Source organism: Mesoplodon mirus, assembly GCF_964341445.2.
Source record: "Mesoplodon mirus genome assembly, chromosome: 14".
NCBI classification, from domain to species: domain Eukaryota; kingdom Metazoa; phylum Chordata; class Mammalia; order Artiodactyla; family Ziphiidae; genus Mesoplodon; species Mesoplodon mirus.
The window spans coordinates 15923529-15943973 of NC_138990.1; the positions used below are offsets into that span (position 1 = coordinate 15923529).

The 20445-nt window shown below is 44.7% G+C and overlaps 1 protein-coding gene across 1 annotated transcript in view; it reads left to right on the forward strand.

Annotated features, from left to right (window-relative positions):
- The window catches only part of VWA3B (von Willebrand factor A domain containing 3B), a 207403-nt gene that overhangs the window by 62411 nt on the left and 124547 nt on the right, over positions 1–20445 (forward strand). The window contains 1 exon segment of the mRNA XM_082642474.1: positions 16274–16399. Coding sequence (XP_082498600.1) covers positions 16274–16399 — 126 coding nt within the window.

The window sequence follows — 20445 nt, forward strand, 5'->3', positions numbered from 1 at the left end:
TCCCCACAAATACACCAGAAATTCATCTACAAATGGAACAACTCCTACAGAACACCAACTGAACGCTGGCAGAAGACCTCAGACCTCCCAAAAGGCAAGAAACTCCCCACGTACCTGGGTAGGGCAAAAGAAAAAAGGAAAAACAGAGACGAAAGAATAGGGATGGGACCTGCTCCAGTGGGAGGGAGCTGTGAAGGAGGAAAGGTTTCCACACACTAGAAGCCCCTTCGCGGGTGGAGACTGCGGGTGGCGGGAGAGAATAAGCTTCGGAGCCGCGGAGGAGAGCGCAGCAACAGAGGTGCGGAGGGCAAAGCGGAGAGATTCCCGCACAGAGGGTCAGGGCTGACCGGCACTCACCAGCCCGAGAGGCTTGTCTGCTCACCCGCCGGGGCGGGCGGGGCTGGGAGCTAAGGCTCGGGCTTCGGTCGGAGCGCAGGGAGAGGACTGGGGTTGGCTGCGTGAAAACAGCCTGAAGGGGACTAGTGCGCCACGGCTAGCCGGGAGGGAGTCCAGGGAAAAGTCTGGAGCTGCCGAAGAGTCAAAAGACCGTTGTTTCGGGGTGCGTGAGGAGAGGGGATTCAGAGCACCGCCTAAATGAGCTCTAGAGACGGGTGCGCGCCGCGGCTATCAGCGCGGACACCAGAGATGGGCATGAGACGCTAAGACTGCTGCTGCAGCCACCAAGAAGCCTGTGTGTGAGCACAGGTCACTGTCCACACCTCCTCTCCTGGGAGCCTGTGCAGCCCGCCACTGCCAGGGTCCCGTGATCCAGGGACAACTTCCCCAGGAGAACGCACGGCGTGCCTCAGGCTGGTGCAACGTCACGCTAGCCTCTGCTGCTGCAGGCTCGCCCTGCACTCCATACCACTCCCTCCCCCAGGCCTGAGTGAGCCAGAGCCCCCGAATCAGCTGCTCCTTTAACCCCGTCTTGTCTGAGCAGAGAACAGACGCCCTCAGGTGACCTACACGCAGAGGCGGGGCCAAATCCAAAGCTGAACCCCAGGAGCTGTGCAAACAAAGAAGAGAAAGGGAAATCTCTCCCAGCAGCCTCAGGAGCAGCAGATTAAATCTCCACAATCAACTTGATGTACCTGCATCTGTGGAATACATGAATAGACAATGAATCATCCCAAATTGAGGCAGTGGACTTTGGGAGCAAGATATCACAAAGAAAGAAAACTACAGGCCAGTATCACTGATGAACATAGACGTAAAAATCCTCAACAAAATACTAGCAAACAGAATCCAACAGCACATTAAAAGGACCATACACCATGATCAAGTGGGGTTTATCCCAGGAATGCAAGGATTCTTCAATATACGCAAATCAATGAGATACACCATGTTAACAAATTGAAAGAGAAAAACCATATGATCATCTCAATAGATGCAGAAAAAGCTTTTGACAAAATTCAACGCCCATTTATAATAAAAAACCTCCATAAAGTAGGCATAGAGGGAACTTACCTCAACATAATAAGGCCATATATGACAGACCCACAGCCAATATCGTTCTCATGGTGAAAAACTGAAACCATTTCCCCTAAGATCAGGAACAAGACAAGGTTGCCCACTCTCACCACTATTTTCAACATAGTTTTGGAAGTTTTAGCCACAGCAGTCAGACAAGAAAAAGAAATAAAAGGAATCCAAATCGGAAAAGAAGTAAAGCTGTCATTGTTTGCAGATGACGTGATACTATACATAGAGAATCCTAAAGATGCTACCAGAAAACTCCTAGAGCTAATCAATGAATTTGGTAAAGTAGCAGGATACAAAATTAATGCACAGAAATCTCTTGCATTCCTGTACACCAATGATGAAAAATCTGAAAGAAAAATTAAGGAAACCCTCCCATTTAACATTGCAACAAAAAGAATAAAATACCTAGGAATAAACCTACCTCTGGAGACAAAAGACCTGTATACAGAAAACTATAAGACACTGATGAAAGAAATTAAAGATACAAACAGATGGAGAGATATACCATGTTCTTGGATTGGAGGATTCAATATTGTGAAAATGACTATACTACCCAAAGCAATGTACAGATTCAGTGCAATCCCTATCAAACTACCAATGGCATTTTTCACAGAGCTAGAACAAAAAATTTCACAATTTGTATGGAAACACAAAAGACCCCGAGTAGCCAAAGCAATCTTGAGAAAGAAAAACGGAGCTGGAGGAATCAGGCTCTCTGACTTCAGACTATACTACAAAGCTACAGCAATCAAGACAGAATGGTACTGGCACAAAAACAGAAATATAGATCAATGGAACAGGTTAGAAAGCCCAGAAATAAGCCCACACACCTATGGTCACCTTATCTTTGATAAAGGAGGCAAGACTATACAGCGGAGAAAAGACAGCCTCTTCAATAAGTGGTGCTGGGAAAACTGGACAGCTACATGTAAAAGAATGAAATCAGAACACTCCCTAACAGCATACACAAAAATAAACTCAAAATGGATTAAAGACCTAAATGTAAGGCCAGACACCATAAAACTCTTAGAGGAAAACCTAGGCAGAACACTTTAGGACATAAATCACAGGAAGATCCTTTTTGACCCACCTCCTAGAGAAATGGAAATAAAAACAAAAATAAACAAATGGGACCTAATGAAACAAAGGCTTTTGCACAGCAAAGGAAACCATAAACAAGATGAAAAGACAACCCTCAGAATGGGAGAAAATATTTGCAAATGAAGCAACTGACAAAGGACTAATCTCCAAAATTTACAAGCAGCTCATGCAGCTCAATATCAAAAAAACAAACAACCCAATCCAAAAATTGACAGAAGACCTAAATAGACGTTTCTCCAAAGATATACAGACAGCCAACAAACACATGAAAGAATGTTCAGCATCACTAATCATTAGAGAAATGAAAATCAAAACTACAGTGAGGTATCAACTCACAGCAGTCAGAATGGCCATCATCAAAAAATCTACGAACAGTAAATGCTGGAGAGGATGTGGAGAAAAGGGAACCCTCTTGCACTGTTGGTGGTAATGTAAATTGATACAGCCACTATGGAGAACAGTATGGAGCTTCCTTAAACTAAAAATAGAACTACCTTACGAACCCAGCAATCCCACTCCTGGGCATATACCCTGAGAAAACCATAATTCAAATAGAGTCATGTACCACAGTCTTCACTGCAGCTCTATATACAATATTCAGGACATGGAAGCAACCTAAGTGTCCATCAACAGATGAATGGATAAAGAAGATGTGGCAGTATATACAATGGAATATTACTCAGCCTTAAAAAGAAATGAAATTGAGTTATCTGTAGTGAGGTGGATGGACCTAGAGTCTGTCATACAGAGTGAAGTAAGTCAGAAGGAGAAAAACAAATACCGTATGCTAACACATATATATAGAATCTAAAAAAGAAAAAAATGGTTATGAAGTACCTAGGGGTAGGATAGGAATAATGATGCAGATGTAGAGAATGGAGAATGGACTTGTGGACACGGGGAATGGGAAGGGTAAGATGGGACAAAGTGAGAGAGTGGCATGGACATATATACACTACCAAATGTAAAATAGATAGCTAGTGGGAGGCAGCCGCATAGCACAGGGAGATCAGCTCAGCGCTTTGTGACCACCTAGAGGGGTGGGATAGGGAGGGTGGGAGGGAGATGCAAGAGGGAGGAGATATGGGGATATATGTGTATGTATAGCTGATTCGCTTTGTTATAAAGCAGAAACTAACACACCATTGTAAAGCAATTATACTCCAATAAAGATGTTTAAATAAAAAAAGATTGAGTTGTATCAGCAGTTTGCTTACTGCAGCTTTCCTTGCCAATGTATTAAAAAGCCTTTAAAAATTTGGACCAATTATATTGCATTTGTGCCCATTACAGATTCAAGATTTAAAAGGCTATAATTATTCTCTAAAGTTTCCGAAGTCCTTTGGGCTACTCCAACTCAGATTAGGGGTGACTGGATAAATTAGATAAATGCATAGCTACAGGTTCTTATTTCATATAATTTTGATGAGTGATACTTGTACATAAATAGATATTTGTAGGAATCTGCATTTCTTGTAATGGGTTTGATAAATGAATCGTAATAGTATCTACAAATAAGTTAATTATGTGTGAATTTTAACGAACTTTTAGGCCTCATATTTTGGGGCAAATCCTTACATCATCCTCTTACCCTCAGATAGCAAAAAGTAGTTATAGGCTGAGAACAATTTTGTCTTGTTTCTTGCTTCCTTGCAAAGACAGGAATAGATACATTGTGTACAATCATTTCTTTATTCTCTGCTTGCTTTGGATTCTTATATGTACTTGGAAGAATTTCCCCCCAGATTGAATTTTTTCCTGTTTGCTCATTTTCCCAGGACTGCTCTTTTTGGGTGATAGAAAGCTTTTCCAGTGTTTTGACACAGGCAATATGTGCTACTTAGGGTGGTACATTAAATAGTGCATTACATTAAAAATTTTTTTCTACATTACTTCCTAAGAGTTCATGGGCAGTTTTCTTTGGCTGTCAGGAATGTTTAGAGAGAGGACAGGAAGAGGACTAAGGTTCATGGCACCTACTGCGTCAGCCCCGCTGAGCACTTGTGCATATGGTGGTGCTGCCCACCTCAGGAATCAAGAGTAAATTGCCTCTCACCTCTGATTCTGTGCTGTCCAAAGACCTTCCCCTGGATTTCTGAGAACTCTTAGGGGAGCGGGGATACCCTTCTATTCTCCTTGCCCTCTGGGATCCTCTGTTTGCCTGGCGCTGTGTCTGGTTTTTCCATGCTAGTCTGGATGAAAATTCAGCTCCTCTCTTTATTCCCTCCCACCATCCTCCTCGCACACTCTTCATTAGGTGTGATTCTTTTAAAAAAAATATTTATTTATTTATTTGGCTGTGCCGAGTCTTAGTTGTGGCCTGCGGGATCTTTAGTTTTGGCATGCAGGATCTTTTTAGTCGTGGCACGTGGGAATCTTTCAGTTGCGGCATGCATGCAGGATTTAGTTCCATGACCAGGGATCGAACCCTGTCCCCTGCATTGGGAGTGTGGAGTCTTAACTGCTGGACCACCAGGGAAGTCCCCATTAGGTGATATTTTAATAGCTGCTGCTGAGCCACTGGAAGAGGAAAGAGTGACCTACATCCTCCCTGGCTCCTCCCTTCTGTTTCTTCCTTTTGCCTCCTGAAGCTTCTCAACATTTCTTTTCAAGAGCAAAGCCTGCCACTGAGTCTCCCCTCCAATCCTGATGGCTGTGTCTTGTACTTGGGGTTCACTGAGCTTCTTGGACCTGCTGGTTTATAGTTTTCATCAAATTAGTAATACTTTTGCCATTATTTCTTGATCACAGGTCTACAGGTCAACTGCAGATTGATTAATTGAGGAGGGACGTGTCCTCCTTTAACTAGTGCTCTCCAGGATATATTTCTGTTGTGGCAGTCAGCATGAGCAGTGAGCACAAGCGTCAAGCCAAGCCATGCAGCCCTACTTAAGGCCTCTGCTCATGTCACACCCACTAATATTCTGTTGGCCAACGCAAATGACATGACCAAGTCCCACATCAAGCAGATGAGGACATCTACCTCACTCACACTGAGGTGGGCAGGGAAATGAATATTTGCTAAACAATAATGCAGGCTCTCACAATGTTTTATTCTTGTATGATTCTTTTTTTGGCTCTGGCAAACAGTGTTTGCTGGAAAGTGAATCAACTTTGGAGGCAGACCTGGATTCAAACCCTAGTTAGTTTTGCCACTAACTACTTGTGTGACTTTAGGTAAGTTACCTAACCTTTCTGAGCTATGTTCTCTTAGTTGTAAAAATGGGAAAAATCACATTTACCTCATATGATTGTTGGGGGAATTAAGGCATACAACACCCATGGTAATGTTTAGTACAAAATTGACATTCAATTAATATTAGTTTCCTTTTAGGATTCCAAGTGGGCTTTTATTGTAGACATTGGCTCTAGAAAGTGAAATAATCCAACAGGATAGTGAGCATTTTCAGACTAGTTATGATAGTAACCAGTTTATTCGCATGCATAGTGATGGATGGGAATCGGAATTTGGAAGTAGGAAGTGAATATTGTACCGATTAGCTGCGTCCTGATTGGAGGTGGATCCATTTCCAAGGTTTATATTAAGGGTAGGTGACCAGGACCTTTCTAGAGGAAATCAGGAGCACCTGTTCATCTACTAGCAGTGGTACATAGGATTATACTGTGGGGCCCTTTCTGGGCATGACTTTCCCCCATTTCCCTATTGTCACATTGGGTGCAGTGAGAGGTGTGAATGGTGCAGGAATATTTGTCAGTTGGACGTGGTAATTTTCAGTTCTCAGAAGCTTTCATGATTGCATGGGATGGATTGTTCTGCATGGGAGCTGGGTTATTGCTGACTTGGGAAGGAACTTTAACTGCTGGTCCTTTCCAGGGACTGTACCTTTAAGGGGTACAGTCCTAATTCCATGGGAAGCTGCTCCTTAAGTTAGGAAAGCCTTGTGGGCCCAGAGTGAGGGGTCTACGTAGTGGTCTGGGGGCTCCCTCTCAGGAAGGAAAAAGGCTTCTGATCTCTAGGGTTCGGAGCAGACCTCATCTTTTACTTTGGTTTTTCTCTTCCTGTTTTGTCCTCAAATTTTTAATTAAACTGAAATAGTAAGTATGGACTGAGAAAATCACATTAGAGTAAAATTTTTCACTGAGGGCCTGGCATCAACCTCAACAAAAGTCAATAATTTTGGCATTGATGTGGCTAGCTCGAAATCTGGACTCATCGGTGAAGCTGACAGTGCACTCATTTTCCATGCCAGGCTCTTCAGAATTGAGAATGCAAGACATCCAGCGGTAGGATGAGCACCCAGGCTGATGGCCGTGGTTGGAGCTCTGAGCTCCCACTTCAAGCCAGAGCTGGTATCTCATACCAGAGCAGGAGGAAGGGGAGGGGAGGGGGAGGGAGGGGAAGGAAGAAGAGGAAGATGCAGACACTTGAGGGGCAGTCTTAACTTTAGCGTGTTTCATATGTACAACCACAGCCCACAGCTCAGGACCCCCTCATGGCTCCAGATCAGGGTTAGGCAGCTCACCACCTTTCACTTCTAGCCCCATCTCCCGCCATCAGCCATCGTTAGTAGATCTGTGATCACCTCTTCCTTCTGAGCCTGGACTCCCCTCAGCCAGCTCAGCCCAGCATGCTGGCCAGCCTCTGCTCCTTGAGCAGAAGCGGCAAATAGGTTCAGTGTGCTCATCACCATATTTTGCTCATGGGGTAAGAGAAAGACTGCAATGAATAAGTAAAAAGGAGTGAGTTCTGGAAAAGATGAAAACTCTAATTTGAAAAGATACATCTACTCCAATGTTCATAGCAGAACTATTTACAATAGGCAAGACATGGAAGCAACCTGAATGTCCATTGACAGATGAATGGATAAAGAAGATGTGGTACATATATATGATGGAATATTACTCAGACATAAAAAGAATGAACTAATGCCATTTGCAGCAGCATGGATGGACCTAGAGATTATCATACTAAGTGAAGTAAGTCAGAGAAAGACAAATATGATATCACTTATATGTGGAATCTAAAAAACGGATACAAATGAACTTATTTGCAGAACAGAAATAGACTCAAAAACATTGAAAACACACTTATGGTTACCAAGGGGGAAAGGGTCGGGGAGGGATCAATTAGGAATTTGGGATTAACAGATACACATGACTATATACAAAATAGATAAACAACAAGGACTTACTGTACAGCACAGGGAACTATATTCAATGCTTTGTAATAACCTATAATAGAAAAGTATCTGAAAAAGCATATACACACACATATATGTATAGTATAACTGAGTCACTTTGCGGTACCCCGACATTGTAAATCAACTATACTTCAATTTTTTTTAAATGGGGGAAAAAAGGAGTGAATTTCAGGTAATAGGAAAAGACAGTGTTTTTCTGAGAGAGTTTTTGTTTGTGTCCAGTATTTCTGGCAAAATGGTGTTAGAAAATCTGTTCTGCTCAACAGTATTATTCTGAAGTCCAAAAATGGTGTAGCTGTAAAAATTTGGCTGATTCTACCTTTGGAAGCTGTAATTTTTTGTGTGTTGGTGGAGAAAAATGCATGAACGAAACTCAATATTACAAAACCAAAATTTATTTGTTTTAAGGTATGTTCAGGCTGACAGGCTGAAGGAGAAAAAACAACCAAGTCCTTATTCTTGGAAGACACTTGTGATCTTTAATTAGGTATTTAAAGTTTGCTGGCCCATCACTCAGGCTTGCCTTGGCTTCTTTGTTTGTAAGCTCTAATTTAATATAGAAGCACTGACTGGTGCCTGTTCATGGGCTACTGAGAGCAGTTCTCTCAGAGGTCTCCTTCCTGCTCCCTAGAACTCAGTTTAATTCAATGGACGGAGCTGGAACAGCTGCACTTCCAAAATTGCTGCCACATTCCAGTTTACAAGGCTGAGACTTTATCTCCGAAGTCCTGCTCCTTCTAATAATGGCTTGCCTTGGATATCTTATTACTGCTGTGAGACAGTCCTCTTGTTAGCAAAGCATTTATGAAGCACCTTCTGTGTGCTTTAGTGACTCACTAGGGGTGAGGAGGAGATTCAGAAGGAATAAAAGACAAGTTTCCTATTCAGGGAACCCTAAACTCTTAGGATATCAATTATGCTTCTGCTTGATGATTTCAAAGTTGCTCCTTCACAAAAAGGAGGGGATATATGTATATGTATAGCTGATTCACTTTGCTGTACAGCAGAAACTAACACAACATTGTAAAGCAATTATATTCCAATAAAAATTAATTTAAAAAAATAATAAAAGTGGGGAAAAAAAGCTGCTCCTTCCCATCACAACTGCAGGATCTCAGTTTAGGATTTAAGAATTGCCCACCTACACTCAACCCTCTTGTTCCCTTAGTTCACACCTTCACCTAATGTGTAGGAAGGTACAGTTTTCCCCACCAGAGAGTAAGTCCCTTTAAGGGCAGGGACCCCCTGTATTTTTTTCCCCCATAGTGGGTTTAAATCCTGGATTCCTTGTTTATTCTTAGCCTGTCACCAGGACCCCTGCACTGCTCACTGGAACCCTCTCTTGGCACCGGGCAGTGGTGGGCTCAGCTCAATTCTTTAGTCACCAAGATAATCAATCTCTCAGAATCACACTGAAATAATCAAGTGGGTTCAGACATCCTGCATCACCTAACAAAACATTGAAGCATAGAGAAACCTCTGAAAAATCTTTTAAAAATTAAATTGAATTACTAGGAAAAAGAGCTAGTGTAGATTTCTGATTACATTTGAATACGCTTGTTCTGATTTCAAGGTGAGGGATCTCCTCCACATATATTATTTGAAAGTGGAGCATTGTGCTGAGCTCCGGGGTTACAATGATGAAAAAGGGGGTCCCTCTCTTCAAGAAGCTGATGTTCTGGAGCAGCCTGCAGGGTGTCAGGGATGTACCAAGGAGAGTAGTTACAAAAAGGGATAAACGTAGTCTGTCCTCAAAGTAATAACAGTTTGATAAGGGATGCAGTATGCCGATAGTAGAAGCTCAACACTGGAGAGCTCTCAAGAGTTAGTAGAACCCATCGGGGCTGCCTGTGGGTGACTGCCAATCCCAGCGCAGGCAGATTACAGCTAAGCAAGCAGGTGTGTGCTACAACTCAGCAGAGTGCAGCATTAGGTCCTGACCTTGGTGGTACAACTCACCAACCATCATCGTCTACAGATCAGAATTACAAACTGGGTGGTTTCCATACCAGGAAGAGATGAGCCTATAAGCCCCTTGAAGGAAACTGAAAGCAACCAGTACATAACAGATGAGGTTTGCTTACACAAATCCTGCATTGTGGTAATTTTTGAGGATATACAAGGACACTGCTCCACATGGAAAGAGTATGGGGAGGGGGTGTTGGAGACAGACAGACCTGAGGCTGAAGCCTGACTTCATCACTTATTAGTTGTGTGGCCTTGGGCAAGTTCCTTAACTTCTCTGAACCACAGTTTGCTCATCTGTTAAGTGGGAGTGATGAGCCCTACTTGGGTGATGGTTGTAAGAACAAATGAAGTAGTATGTTTAAGTGCCCAACACAGTGACTGGCACATAGTAGGTACAAAGTCAGTTTTACTTTCCCCCCTTCCTCCTTCTTTATGTATCAACAGGAAGCAGCCATTATGAAATACATCTAAAATAAACGACACTCTTAGAAATAGTAGAATATCATGAACCATATCAATGAGAGTGGCCTGGCACGGGTATCTGGAAGATGGTATGCCAAGGACTCTCTGACACCTTGAAGGTCAGACACAAAAAGAGCTCTGACTCTTCAGGAGCATTTCTTTAAGGCAGAAATAGGGACATCAGGGTATTAGAATACCATTCCCAGAAATCACCCAACTTTTTTGTTTTTTCTCCAAGCATATGCTGGATAGAAATAATTTGCGTACATGCCTGACTTGCCTGAGAGACTAAAGCTTCTCAAACTTTTGTTGCAAGAGAATCACGGGGATGCTTGTAAGAGTACAGTTTCCTGGATTCCCACCCTCAGAGTGAGTCTGGGGTGTGGCCTAGGAATCTGCATTTTGATAAGCTGATTGGGGGTTCTGACACAAGTTCTGAGGACCACACTTTGGGAAGACCACTCTGGAGGGGGAGCCGCTTCAAAGCTCACACTGTTTCCTATTCACTGTGTATTTCCAGTGCCCAGATATCATGGGCGTTGATTGAGTTTTGTTGAAGAAATGAATGAATGACGATTCTCCGAGAAGATGTCCTGTTGTGAAAAGGATATTTTTAAATGATTGGCTTCCTGGTTTCTAGGTTAGTCTCTTGTGAATTTGAAGAAATAATGAGTCTCCTAAAACTTACTCATTCCTGAATGACCTGGCAGAGCTGGGAAGAGACCCCTCTAAGTGAGTGAGACCCAGTCCCCAGTAGCCCATGTGACCTACCATCCCCAAAACGGGTTTCCACTGAGGGCAGAGGGCAGAGTAGATGCTAGCGTGGGATCGCTCCCGCAAAACAGCCGTCCTAGCCTTACTGTTTCTCTCTTGGTTCAGAGTTGGTTGATAGAAATCAGTGAGCAGCCCTGTGAGCATCTTATAATTCTTTTGGGGCACTGTAAGTCCCTGAGAACCAAAAGTGCAGGGCTTTTATGTGATTAGAAAAGCTGAAAAACAAAAACTTTGATAAATTTGCTCTAAAGGAAACGCATAAAGTTCCTTCGAATTTACCATTTCATTAAAACACTTACCTTTGAGTTGGTGTCTTCTGAATGGCATTAGCGATTCTAAATAGAATAGATTTATCCAACTAAACTTTATTCATGGGCATTTTGGGCATTTTCTCTTTAGATATTGCTTCTCTGTTCTTGTGCCTGTGTCTTTATCACCTGTTTGCTAGTAGCCCCCAGAGTCGGGGGTCATGCTTCTTACTGAGTTTTGTGGAACACTTGCTCTCTACCGTGGGGAGAAGAGTTATGGTTTATATACAGGTTTTCTATGTGAATATTGGACAATTAGACTGCATTCCATTTGCATTTTACCGTGTTACACTTAGAAGAAAGAGGCCCCAGGAGATGGAACCATAGCCGCCTATTAAGAGTTGTCTATACTTGATATTTGAAACTGCTTTTAAGGCATCATGATGTTTGTGAAACACATATATTCATTGTCCCAAGAAAATGTTTGATATTTATCAAGATGGTGAAATGACTCTATTTGCTTTAAATTAATTAATGGTTAATTTCCATAGGGCGAGACTGAGCAAAATATCTTAATATGTAATTTAACACAAGGAACTGGGAATGCTTCCATTACAACAAAAACTACTGATTTCACCACTTTCAATCCCTTTATGGATGTAATATACACCCTTTACCAGATGCATATTATAATTTTAGGTCTCTGGGGATTTTAATTACCTCATTGTTCATTATTATTTTTAGATGTTATATCACTTTCTGAAAATAGAGGTGCTGTGTTTTCCTGAAAATACTGCCTTTTATAGTCATATTCAACTCTTTCAGATCCTCAAGACTGAGTAGGCATTTAGGGCTCAGGCAGTCAGCAGAGTCTCCACCCAGGGGGGCCAGTTCTTCCCCCAGGAGTCCTGGGCGATGGGGAAAGGGCCACAGCGGGACCCAGGGGATGGTCTGGGATTCACGGTTGCTGAGGGTGGTTTTAATTTAATTTAATATCCCTTCCCTTCTTGCCCCTGGTATTGCTAATATTTCAGATATAGGGGTGGGGAGGTGGGGGACTTGCCTTGCTGTGGCACGAGGACCTAAAAAGAAATGACTCACTGCTCTAGGGCATGTCACTGTTAATGTCTGGAACACCTAGGGTATAGCCATATGCTCAAATGATATGTCTGTTACCATTCAGAAGAGTTTCTTGCATTATTGGGGGTTGTCGGTTGTGAGAGCAATCCCTTGAGGAAGGAACGCATTAGGTGCTCCGTCATTGTTTCTTTATAATAAAGAGAAATGAAAAGAAGGAAGGATAGGAATCCTTCCTGGAAACCCTGGATCCTGTGCTGAGTGCCTTGGAGGATACAAAGAGAGAAGAGACATTCTGCCCTTGCAAACATAAACCGTAATCCGACACAGCAGACTGATACTGCAGGAAAGCTGTAGATCACAGCTCTCGGCCCCAGGATGGCCCTGGACCCACCGCTGAGTAGTGAGCTGTGTTGTAAGCAGCTGCTTACTAAAAATAAAGCCTCGTGTTTGTGAAGGACTGACTTAAATTAGCCTGAATTCAAGGTCTGGATGCACTAATTCACCATCTCCAGCTGATGCTTCTTTATGTTCTTTGGAATTGGAGGTTGGCCTGCCAGGCAGCCAGAAATTGCATATGGCGCCAGCCTCTTTAATTGCGTGTGGCCTGACAGTGTGTCCTGGCAGCAAAATCATGGAGAGCAGTGGTTGTGGCTGGTTCATTTCATGGGAATTGAAAAGGAGCAAGAGGCAGATGGCTGTTCCCTGAGGTGACGGGGCAGAGCTTGATGGTGGAGTCAGGCTGCTGCCTTGAATGAAGGGTGGGGCTGGGTGAGTGCAGTGGAGGGCTCCGAGCCCCCTGATGGGGAGCACGAGGGAGTGCAGGGGCCCTGGAGGGCTGGGAGGACGGTGCTCCTACTGGGTTCATGGTGGCAGACTATTAGAGGGGGTGTCATGGCGGGGGCCTTGAACCCTGGATTTGAATGCCAGCTCAGGGTTCACTGGCAGTGCCCACCCACCATATGTACTAAGTGCTCAACAAATATTTGCCACGTGAATAGATGAATGACTTGGACTCTGACAACTGGACTTTATCCTACAAGTGAGACAAGGAAGATTTAACAGGGAGGTGGTATTTGGTGGCAGGTGGGCTCTTCCCCTGACACATCAAAATGTATCTGACCTGGGTCTCCTTCATATGTTAAACAAGCCAGTCAGTACCGGGTGCTGACAACAAACAGCAGCTTGATGTGGCATCACCTCCAGCCAGTGTCAGCATTCTGTGAGCCTTCAGGTGGTTACCACAAGGCCTATGGGGGATGTCAGGGGTTGGGGTGGGAGGGGGCAGTTGGGGTTGGAGGACCTTTTAGGTCACCTGGGTGTCTGTTTGAGGAGCCATATCCTGTCTCTGTGCGCAGCAGGATCCGCTGTGGTTTCATCTCCTTTCTGGTTTGGCCTGGAGAACTTCAAACTCACAAAGCCTTCTGAATACTGAAATCTCCTGTGCCTTGTCCTCCACGCTCTTCCGTTTCCAGTGGGGCTGTCCCCCTTGGTTGCAGCTGTCTGATTTCCCAGCTAAGCTCCTTAGAAGTGACCCAGATAAAAATGGCAGCCCTTCCTGACTGCCTGTCGAATAACTTGAAATAAAACCTCTACCTTCTAAGTCAGGCTTTTTATTGCCTGTGGTTTTTCTTGTCTGCTAGCTGGTTTTGTTTCATTATGTTTTGTTTTTAAAGCAAACCAAGTGAAATGGGTAGTTTTGAGTTGTTTTGTTTTCTGATCACCAGCGTAGGAATCTGTAGCTGCCTGATTATAACGACTAAACCAGTGGAGTGAGAGTCTGATGACCGCTTGCTCAGGAGAGCACATCCCAGGTCACTGCTGCCCCGTAAACGCGCCTTCCTGTCCTTGGATCAGCCAGCGGCAGCTGTGTTTCCTTGGAAGTTCTTCCTTTGAGGCTGAAGGAGTAGTCTGCGATGTTATTGACAAGCCTGGGGGAAATGGAAAGCCTTGACTCATTTGAAACTTTTAAAGAGAGAATTCTGCTACTTAACACCTCCAGGCTAAAGCAAGCAGCTGGAAGCCAGTTTTGCTTTCACAGGGTTAGAAAATCCTGGGGGCTCCAGGTTTGCAATGGGCAGCAGCCTGCGATATTTTTGGAGTTCCAGCGTGGAGCTGGGTACTCATCATGTTTCACTCCGCGGGCTATTGATGGCTGTGGAGCCCTGATGGCCATCCATCTCTGTCAGGGCTCGTCACTTGCTTCTTAATAAATATAGCTATTAATACTCTCTCACTTGATCTGGCCAACTTCAGGAGGGCCAGAGCTCTGGTTTCCCTTAATTCCACCCCACCCTTCTGGACTACATTTTAAAAGTCAGAAACATCAACTCTGGTCTGCCCTGGTAGCTTAAGGTCAGTCTTTTGGCCCAGGGTGGACGAATCTCCTGGGGTGGCCCCTACACCTGATGGCTGTTCTCTTCCTCTGTGGTTGTGGGATCTCAGGCCTCTGTGGACTGTTAAGTGGGATGCCATCAGCAGCTTGGGTAGGTACCTCTATAAACCAGCCGTCCCTTTTCCAGGACACCTAATCAGGGTGGCTGAGTTGGTACAGTTACACCAACTTGGGTTTGACACCCTGCTCTGCCACTCTTGAGGGTATGACCTTGGACAACTAACTGGCTGCACCTCAGTTTACACAACTGTGAAATGGGGACAGGAATAGAATTTGCCTGGAGAATTGTCGTGAAGAGAGATGAGACAGTGTTTCAAAAGGCCTAAGCACAATGCCAGGCACGTAGCAGGTACCCCAAAAAGGCATTTATCATTAGAGAATCGGGACTCAGCTTACTTAAGTAATAACAGCATCAGTGTTCTCTGAGCCGACTGTACACAGTCTGTGAAGTAGATTTCTTGTGCGTGTTTGTTTCTAAATAAACGTTTATTGGAATGGAGTCTTTAGAGAATACGTCTGCTAAATTCTTGTCTGAGCAACCTTTTAGAAGCACCCCAGAGTACGGACTCCCCTGTAGCCCCCACGATGCTGTGAGTGGTGCCCGGCTGGCAGCTGGGCCCACGGCTGCCACTGAAAATGGGTGAGTGGCATCTTCTAAGCACGGTTGCCTGTTGGAGTCACTGCTGGCCTCGTATGCACAGCAGGCTCTGGCGGAGAGAACTGTAGGTTCACATACAGTTGTAAGAAATAACAGAAATGCCCACGTGCTCTTTACTGGGTTTCCCCCATGGTAACATCTTGCAAAACTATAGGACGGTATCACGACAAGGATATTGATAGCGATGCTCTCAGGACACCACCCCAGGTTCCCGCGTGTTGCGTTTTACAGTCATACCCATCCCCCTCCTGCTCCTACACCCTCCTTAACCTCTGGAAATTACTAATCTGTTAGAGCCAGGATCTTGGTGGAGGCAGAGTGTCCCAGCCTTGGACTTCTCACCCATGGGATGAACGTCTATTGACTGATTGCTAAAATGATATAAATATCTATATTAATTGAGCCATATCATTTAAAAAATGTCATACAGCCAAACCAAACCCTTAACTGAGACAGGAGAGGTCCAGAAAAGGAGGCCAAAGAGTTGTTACTACATTAGGGAAAAACAGAGTTGTGAAGGTGGTTTCAAAGAAGCAGGAAATCTCAGCTTAATCAAGAAAGGTGAGGGGTTGTTACTTTCATATACCATTGAGTTTCCCTTGCTCACAGTGATCACCCTGGCTTTTACTGGGTGCTTTTGAATATTTTTATTCTTTATCTTATTTGAGTATTATCAATAAATTCATCTTAAAATATCCTGGCTGCCACAAATATTTACTTTATAAGGATTTATTACCTCCTAAAGTCTGCATTTATGATTTCTTGAGATGACAGCATTTTCTTAGGGATTTCACTTCTGAATCTCAGAAAGACGTTAGTGGGGCAAATGGAAGATGATGTTCAGAAATATTCTAGAAACTTGGCCAGGGTGTGCCAGGCTTGCTAGGACCACCAGAGCATTCTGGGGCCTTCCACAGCTGCCTGCTCACACGTGTTTCCCTTCCAGGAGCTGGGGTCAGAGAGGACGTGTTTCTCATCTGGAGGGAGATTCAGGAAGCCAGCAGCACGTTGGCCCAGATCCAGAGTCTGGTGGCTGAGCCTCCCAATACCGACGTGGCCACAACAGACCACGGTGGGTGCTGTTTACGGGCACGAGTATAAAAGTCATAACTGCTACTGGTTGGGGATGGGGGCTGTTTCCGTGTTCCTTACCAAGGAGAGCTCCTTAGCCCAGCTCCTGAGGGGACTCTCCAGAGCTCTGCTGTGCTCTGTGTGTGTGTGTATGTGTTATGTGTGTGCACATGTGTGTGTCTGTAGGTTGTCAAAGCAAAATCAGACTTCTATTCAAGGACTATTGCAAGAGGGGAAAAGAGACCTTAGTATGGAAGTGGGCTCAGTTATGAATAAACATGGACCAGTGGGGATTTACAGCCAAGGAGCAGGGTGGAGGGTTGGTGGGTGGAAAATTACCGAGAAGAAACATCAGGGTTAAAAGGGGATTTCTGGATAAACCTATCTGACAGGATTCTTGCTGAAGGCCGGGGTGACCAGACATCACCTGGGGGACAGGGGTAATGAGGAATTTGCTCAGGTATGGAGGGTGGGGGATCCTGGTAAACTGTCTTCTCAGGAGTTTTGCTAAAATTAGGCTATGCAAAGACAAACACGGAAGTCCATAGGTCAAGATCCCGTTGAAAAGAGGATTCAGAGGAGCCTGAGTTTGGAGTGAGAAATCTGGTTGTAAATCCCAGCTCCATCACTAGATTAACCTGAGTCAATCTCTTTGAGCCTTAATTTATTCTCCTGTTAAATAATTGATAACATCAGTCTTAAGAGATTATTGTAAAAATTAAGTAAAAGAATGCATGCTTTGCACCAAACAGGTACTTGGTAAATGTTAGCTCGATCTTTTCTCTTTCACAGTTAGGGCGGTGAGAATACTGATTCTTCTTCCTGAGCTCTTGAGGTAGTAAAGGATTTTCCTCTGTAGGGGACTGGTTTCATTTAGGGCACGGCTGGTAAAAACAGTAGCTAACAAAGCACATACCTTACATGTCAGGCACTGTTCTAAGCACTTCACGAGTATTAGCTTTCATCGTTACCACAATCTTATAAGATAGCTGCTACTTTTATCTCCATTTAAGGTTAAGTAACTTGCCCAAGGCCAAGCTAGAAGTAACGAAGCCAGGATTCAAAACCTAGTTCCTTAGTAAAAATACTGATGTCTGGCTCCCACCCCAGACATTCTGATTTAATCCATGAAGGATGCAATCTGGACATTGGGAGTTTTGAGAGTTCCCCAGGCAATCCTAATGTGCAGCAAAGTTTGGAAGCCCCTGCCATGCTGTATTGCCTCCTGGTACCCTGCCTGTGTTACAGAGGCATCAGTGGGGGAGGAGAGCAAGAAGGCCAGGCTGGCTGGGGTCAGGGATGCAGTTGAAGAGGAGAAGCGGGGAAGGGGACATGAATAGAGGGAGGAGGAGATAGAAGGCATGGGTGAGCTTGCCCTGAGCAACTTAATAAATTTCTGGCAACAGTGACTTTTTCCTGTGAGTGGGTGTCCTGACTTGGGTCTGGGGCAGCAGCAGCTGCAGTTGCTTCCCCAGGACCAGCTGTGTGGGGTTTCCAAGGAGGGGCCCAATCAGGCTTGTCTGGAGGGGCTGCTCACTTGTGGTGACACCCGTCCCCCCTCAGCGTGAGCGTAGAGTCAAGGACTCAGAGAGTCCTCCGTCATCCTGAGAGAATGAAAATGAAACAGGGGACCTGGGATAAGGCAAACATTCATGCCAGACAAATACTCGCTGCGAAGGTGTTTGTTTGGGGGAGTGCTATGGACTGAACTCTGTTCCCCTAAATTCAGACATTGAAGCCCTAACCCCAGTGTGTCTATATTTGGAGAAAGGGCCTTTAAGGAGGTAAAGTTACATGAGATCATAAGGGTGGGACCCTAATCTAATAGAACTGGTGTCCTAATAAGAAGAGAAAGAGACACTGGAGACCTCTCTCTCTTCACACATCACTTGAGGAAACAGCCAGAAGGTTGCCATTTACAAGCCAAGAAGAGATGCTTCACCAGAAACCATACCTGCAGGCACCTTGATCTTGGACTTCCAGGCTTCACAACTTCTGTTGTTTAAGCCACCCGGTCTTTAGTATTTTGTTATGGCATATTGAGCAGACTGACAGAAGGAATATTGAAGCTTGGGGTAATCTTGAGGGTTAACGGAAGGTTTTTAGATGTTGTTTCTAAAGGAAACAGAAGAGCTCTTGGCCTCCGTAATCTTTAGAAGGATAGCTTGTCATCCCTTTGTTTCAATCTAATACACACACAGAACTAAAAACCAAAATAACTCCAAGCATAAACTTTCAAAACATGCTTTTTTTTTTTTTTGGCTGCATTGGGTCTTAGTTGTGGCACACAGGCTCTCTCGTTGAGGTGCACGAGCTCGGTAGTTGTGGCATGCGGGCTTAGCTGCCCCGCAGCATGTGGGAACCTAATACCCCGACCAGGGATTGAACCCGTGTTGCCTGCATTAGAAGGCGGATTCTTTACCACTGGACGACCAGGGAAGTCCCAAAACATGCTTTAAATGTACCGTTTCTATTTTTTTTTAATTTATTTATTTTATTTTATTTTTATTTTTGGCTGCGTTGGGTCTTTGTTGCTGTGCACTGGCTTTCTCTAGTTGCAGCGAGCGGAGGCTACTCGTTGTTGCAGTGCACGGGCTTTTCATTGTGGTGGCTTCTCTCATTGTAGAGCATGGGCTCTAGGCGCGCAGGCTTCAGTAGTTGTGGCACGTGGGCTCAGTACTTGTAGCTTGTGGGCTCTAGAGCTCAGGCTCAGTAGCTGTGGCGCACGGGCTTAGTTGCTCGGCGGCATCTGGGATCTTCCCAGACCAGGGCTCGAACCCGTGTCCCCTGAACTGGCGGGCGGATTCTTAACCACTGCGCCACCAGGGAAGTCCCTACCATTTCTATTTAAAAAGGAAAATTTGGTCAGGACCTTTCCACTGTTGGATACCAAAAGAAGCTTTTGTAACCTTGCTTTGGCCCCAAAGGCCACATGTAGCGTCTGACTTGCTCCCGTTGCCGCCCACAGCCCAATGTTATTGAAGCAAAGGCTGTGTCAGCCCAAGACCCTGCATCTGCTTTGTGTGAGGGCAGCAGCCATTTTCCATTTTTGCGTGCCCAAAGCCTGCGGGCCAGAGGAGATATGGTAGCCATCTGGAGAGGGGAAGGGTAGGATGGAGGAGATCAGGTGAGCTGTCATTACACGTGGAACCTTCATGTGAATTAGACAAAGTCTTCCTTCCTGGACATAGCGGCCCCCGCCTGCCCCCTCGGCTGGGTGCACTGGTTCAGGGACCAACTGTCACCTATAGGACCAGGACCAGGAGGGCAGTTCCTGGCAGGGATGACTCATCAGCCTGATACCTGGAATAAGAAGATGCGGAGGCCACACAATCTGGCTGTTGGTAATTTTGACCTCTTTTAATTACTAAGAGCAGTGCATGAGAATTCCCTCAGGGAAAAAAAAACTGACAAAAATATATGAAACATTGGTTTTTAAAGGTGCTTGACACTAAGCAACAAAGGCCAGTGGTCTCTCAGATACAGGAAAATCCAAGGTAAACTCTGATTGTCCCACCTTAATGCTTAGTGCTTTGAGAGAGGAAGAGAGGAAGTTTGCTGTACTCTACCTGGGATCCTTCTCCCTACACCAGGCCATGGTGTAGGGAGAAGGATCCCAGGTAGAGCACAGCAAACTTCCAGGTTTGAGAGATAGAGTTAGGAGTCCAGGGAGATCAAGATATCAAGATTTCACGGGACAAAGTACCAGAGAGGAGAGAGGTGCACAGAGAGAGAACTCTGGAAATCTGCAAAGAGCCCCTCTTGTGATTCCTGCTCAATATTGATCATTCTATGAGGAAATTACCTGAGGCTGGGGAAGATCCATTGGAAAGAATTAGAAAGAAAGGGTTTAGAGGTCACACAGGGCTAGGAACAGTGCCTGTTCCTACCAGCCTGATTGGAAAAATTTATGTCACAGAGCACTGGGTAGACTACTTGGGAAGGTCTTGCCTCAGTAATGGGGACTGACTAGCCTTAAACTGAGCTCTGGGCCCTTCTAAGAAATCATCAAAGCAAGACATGAAAGTGGAGAGTTCTTTATGGGTA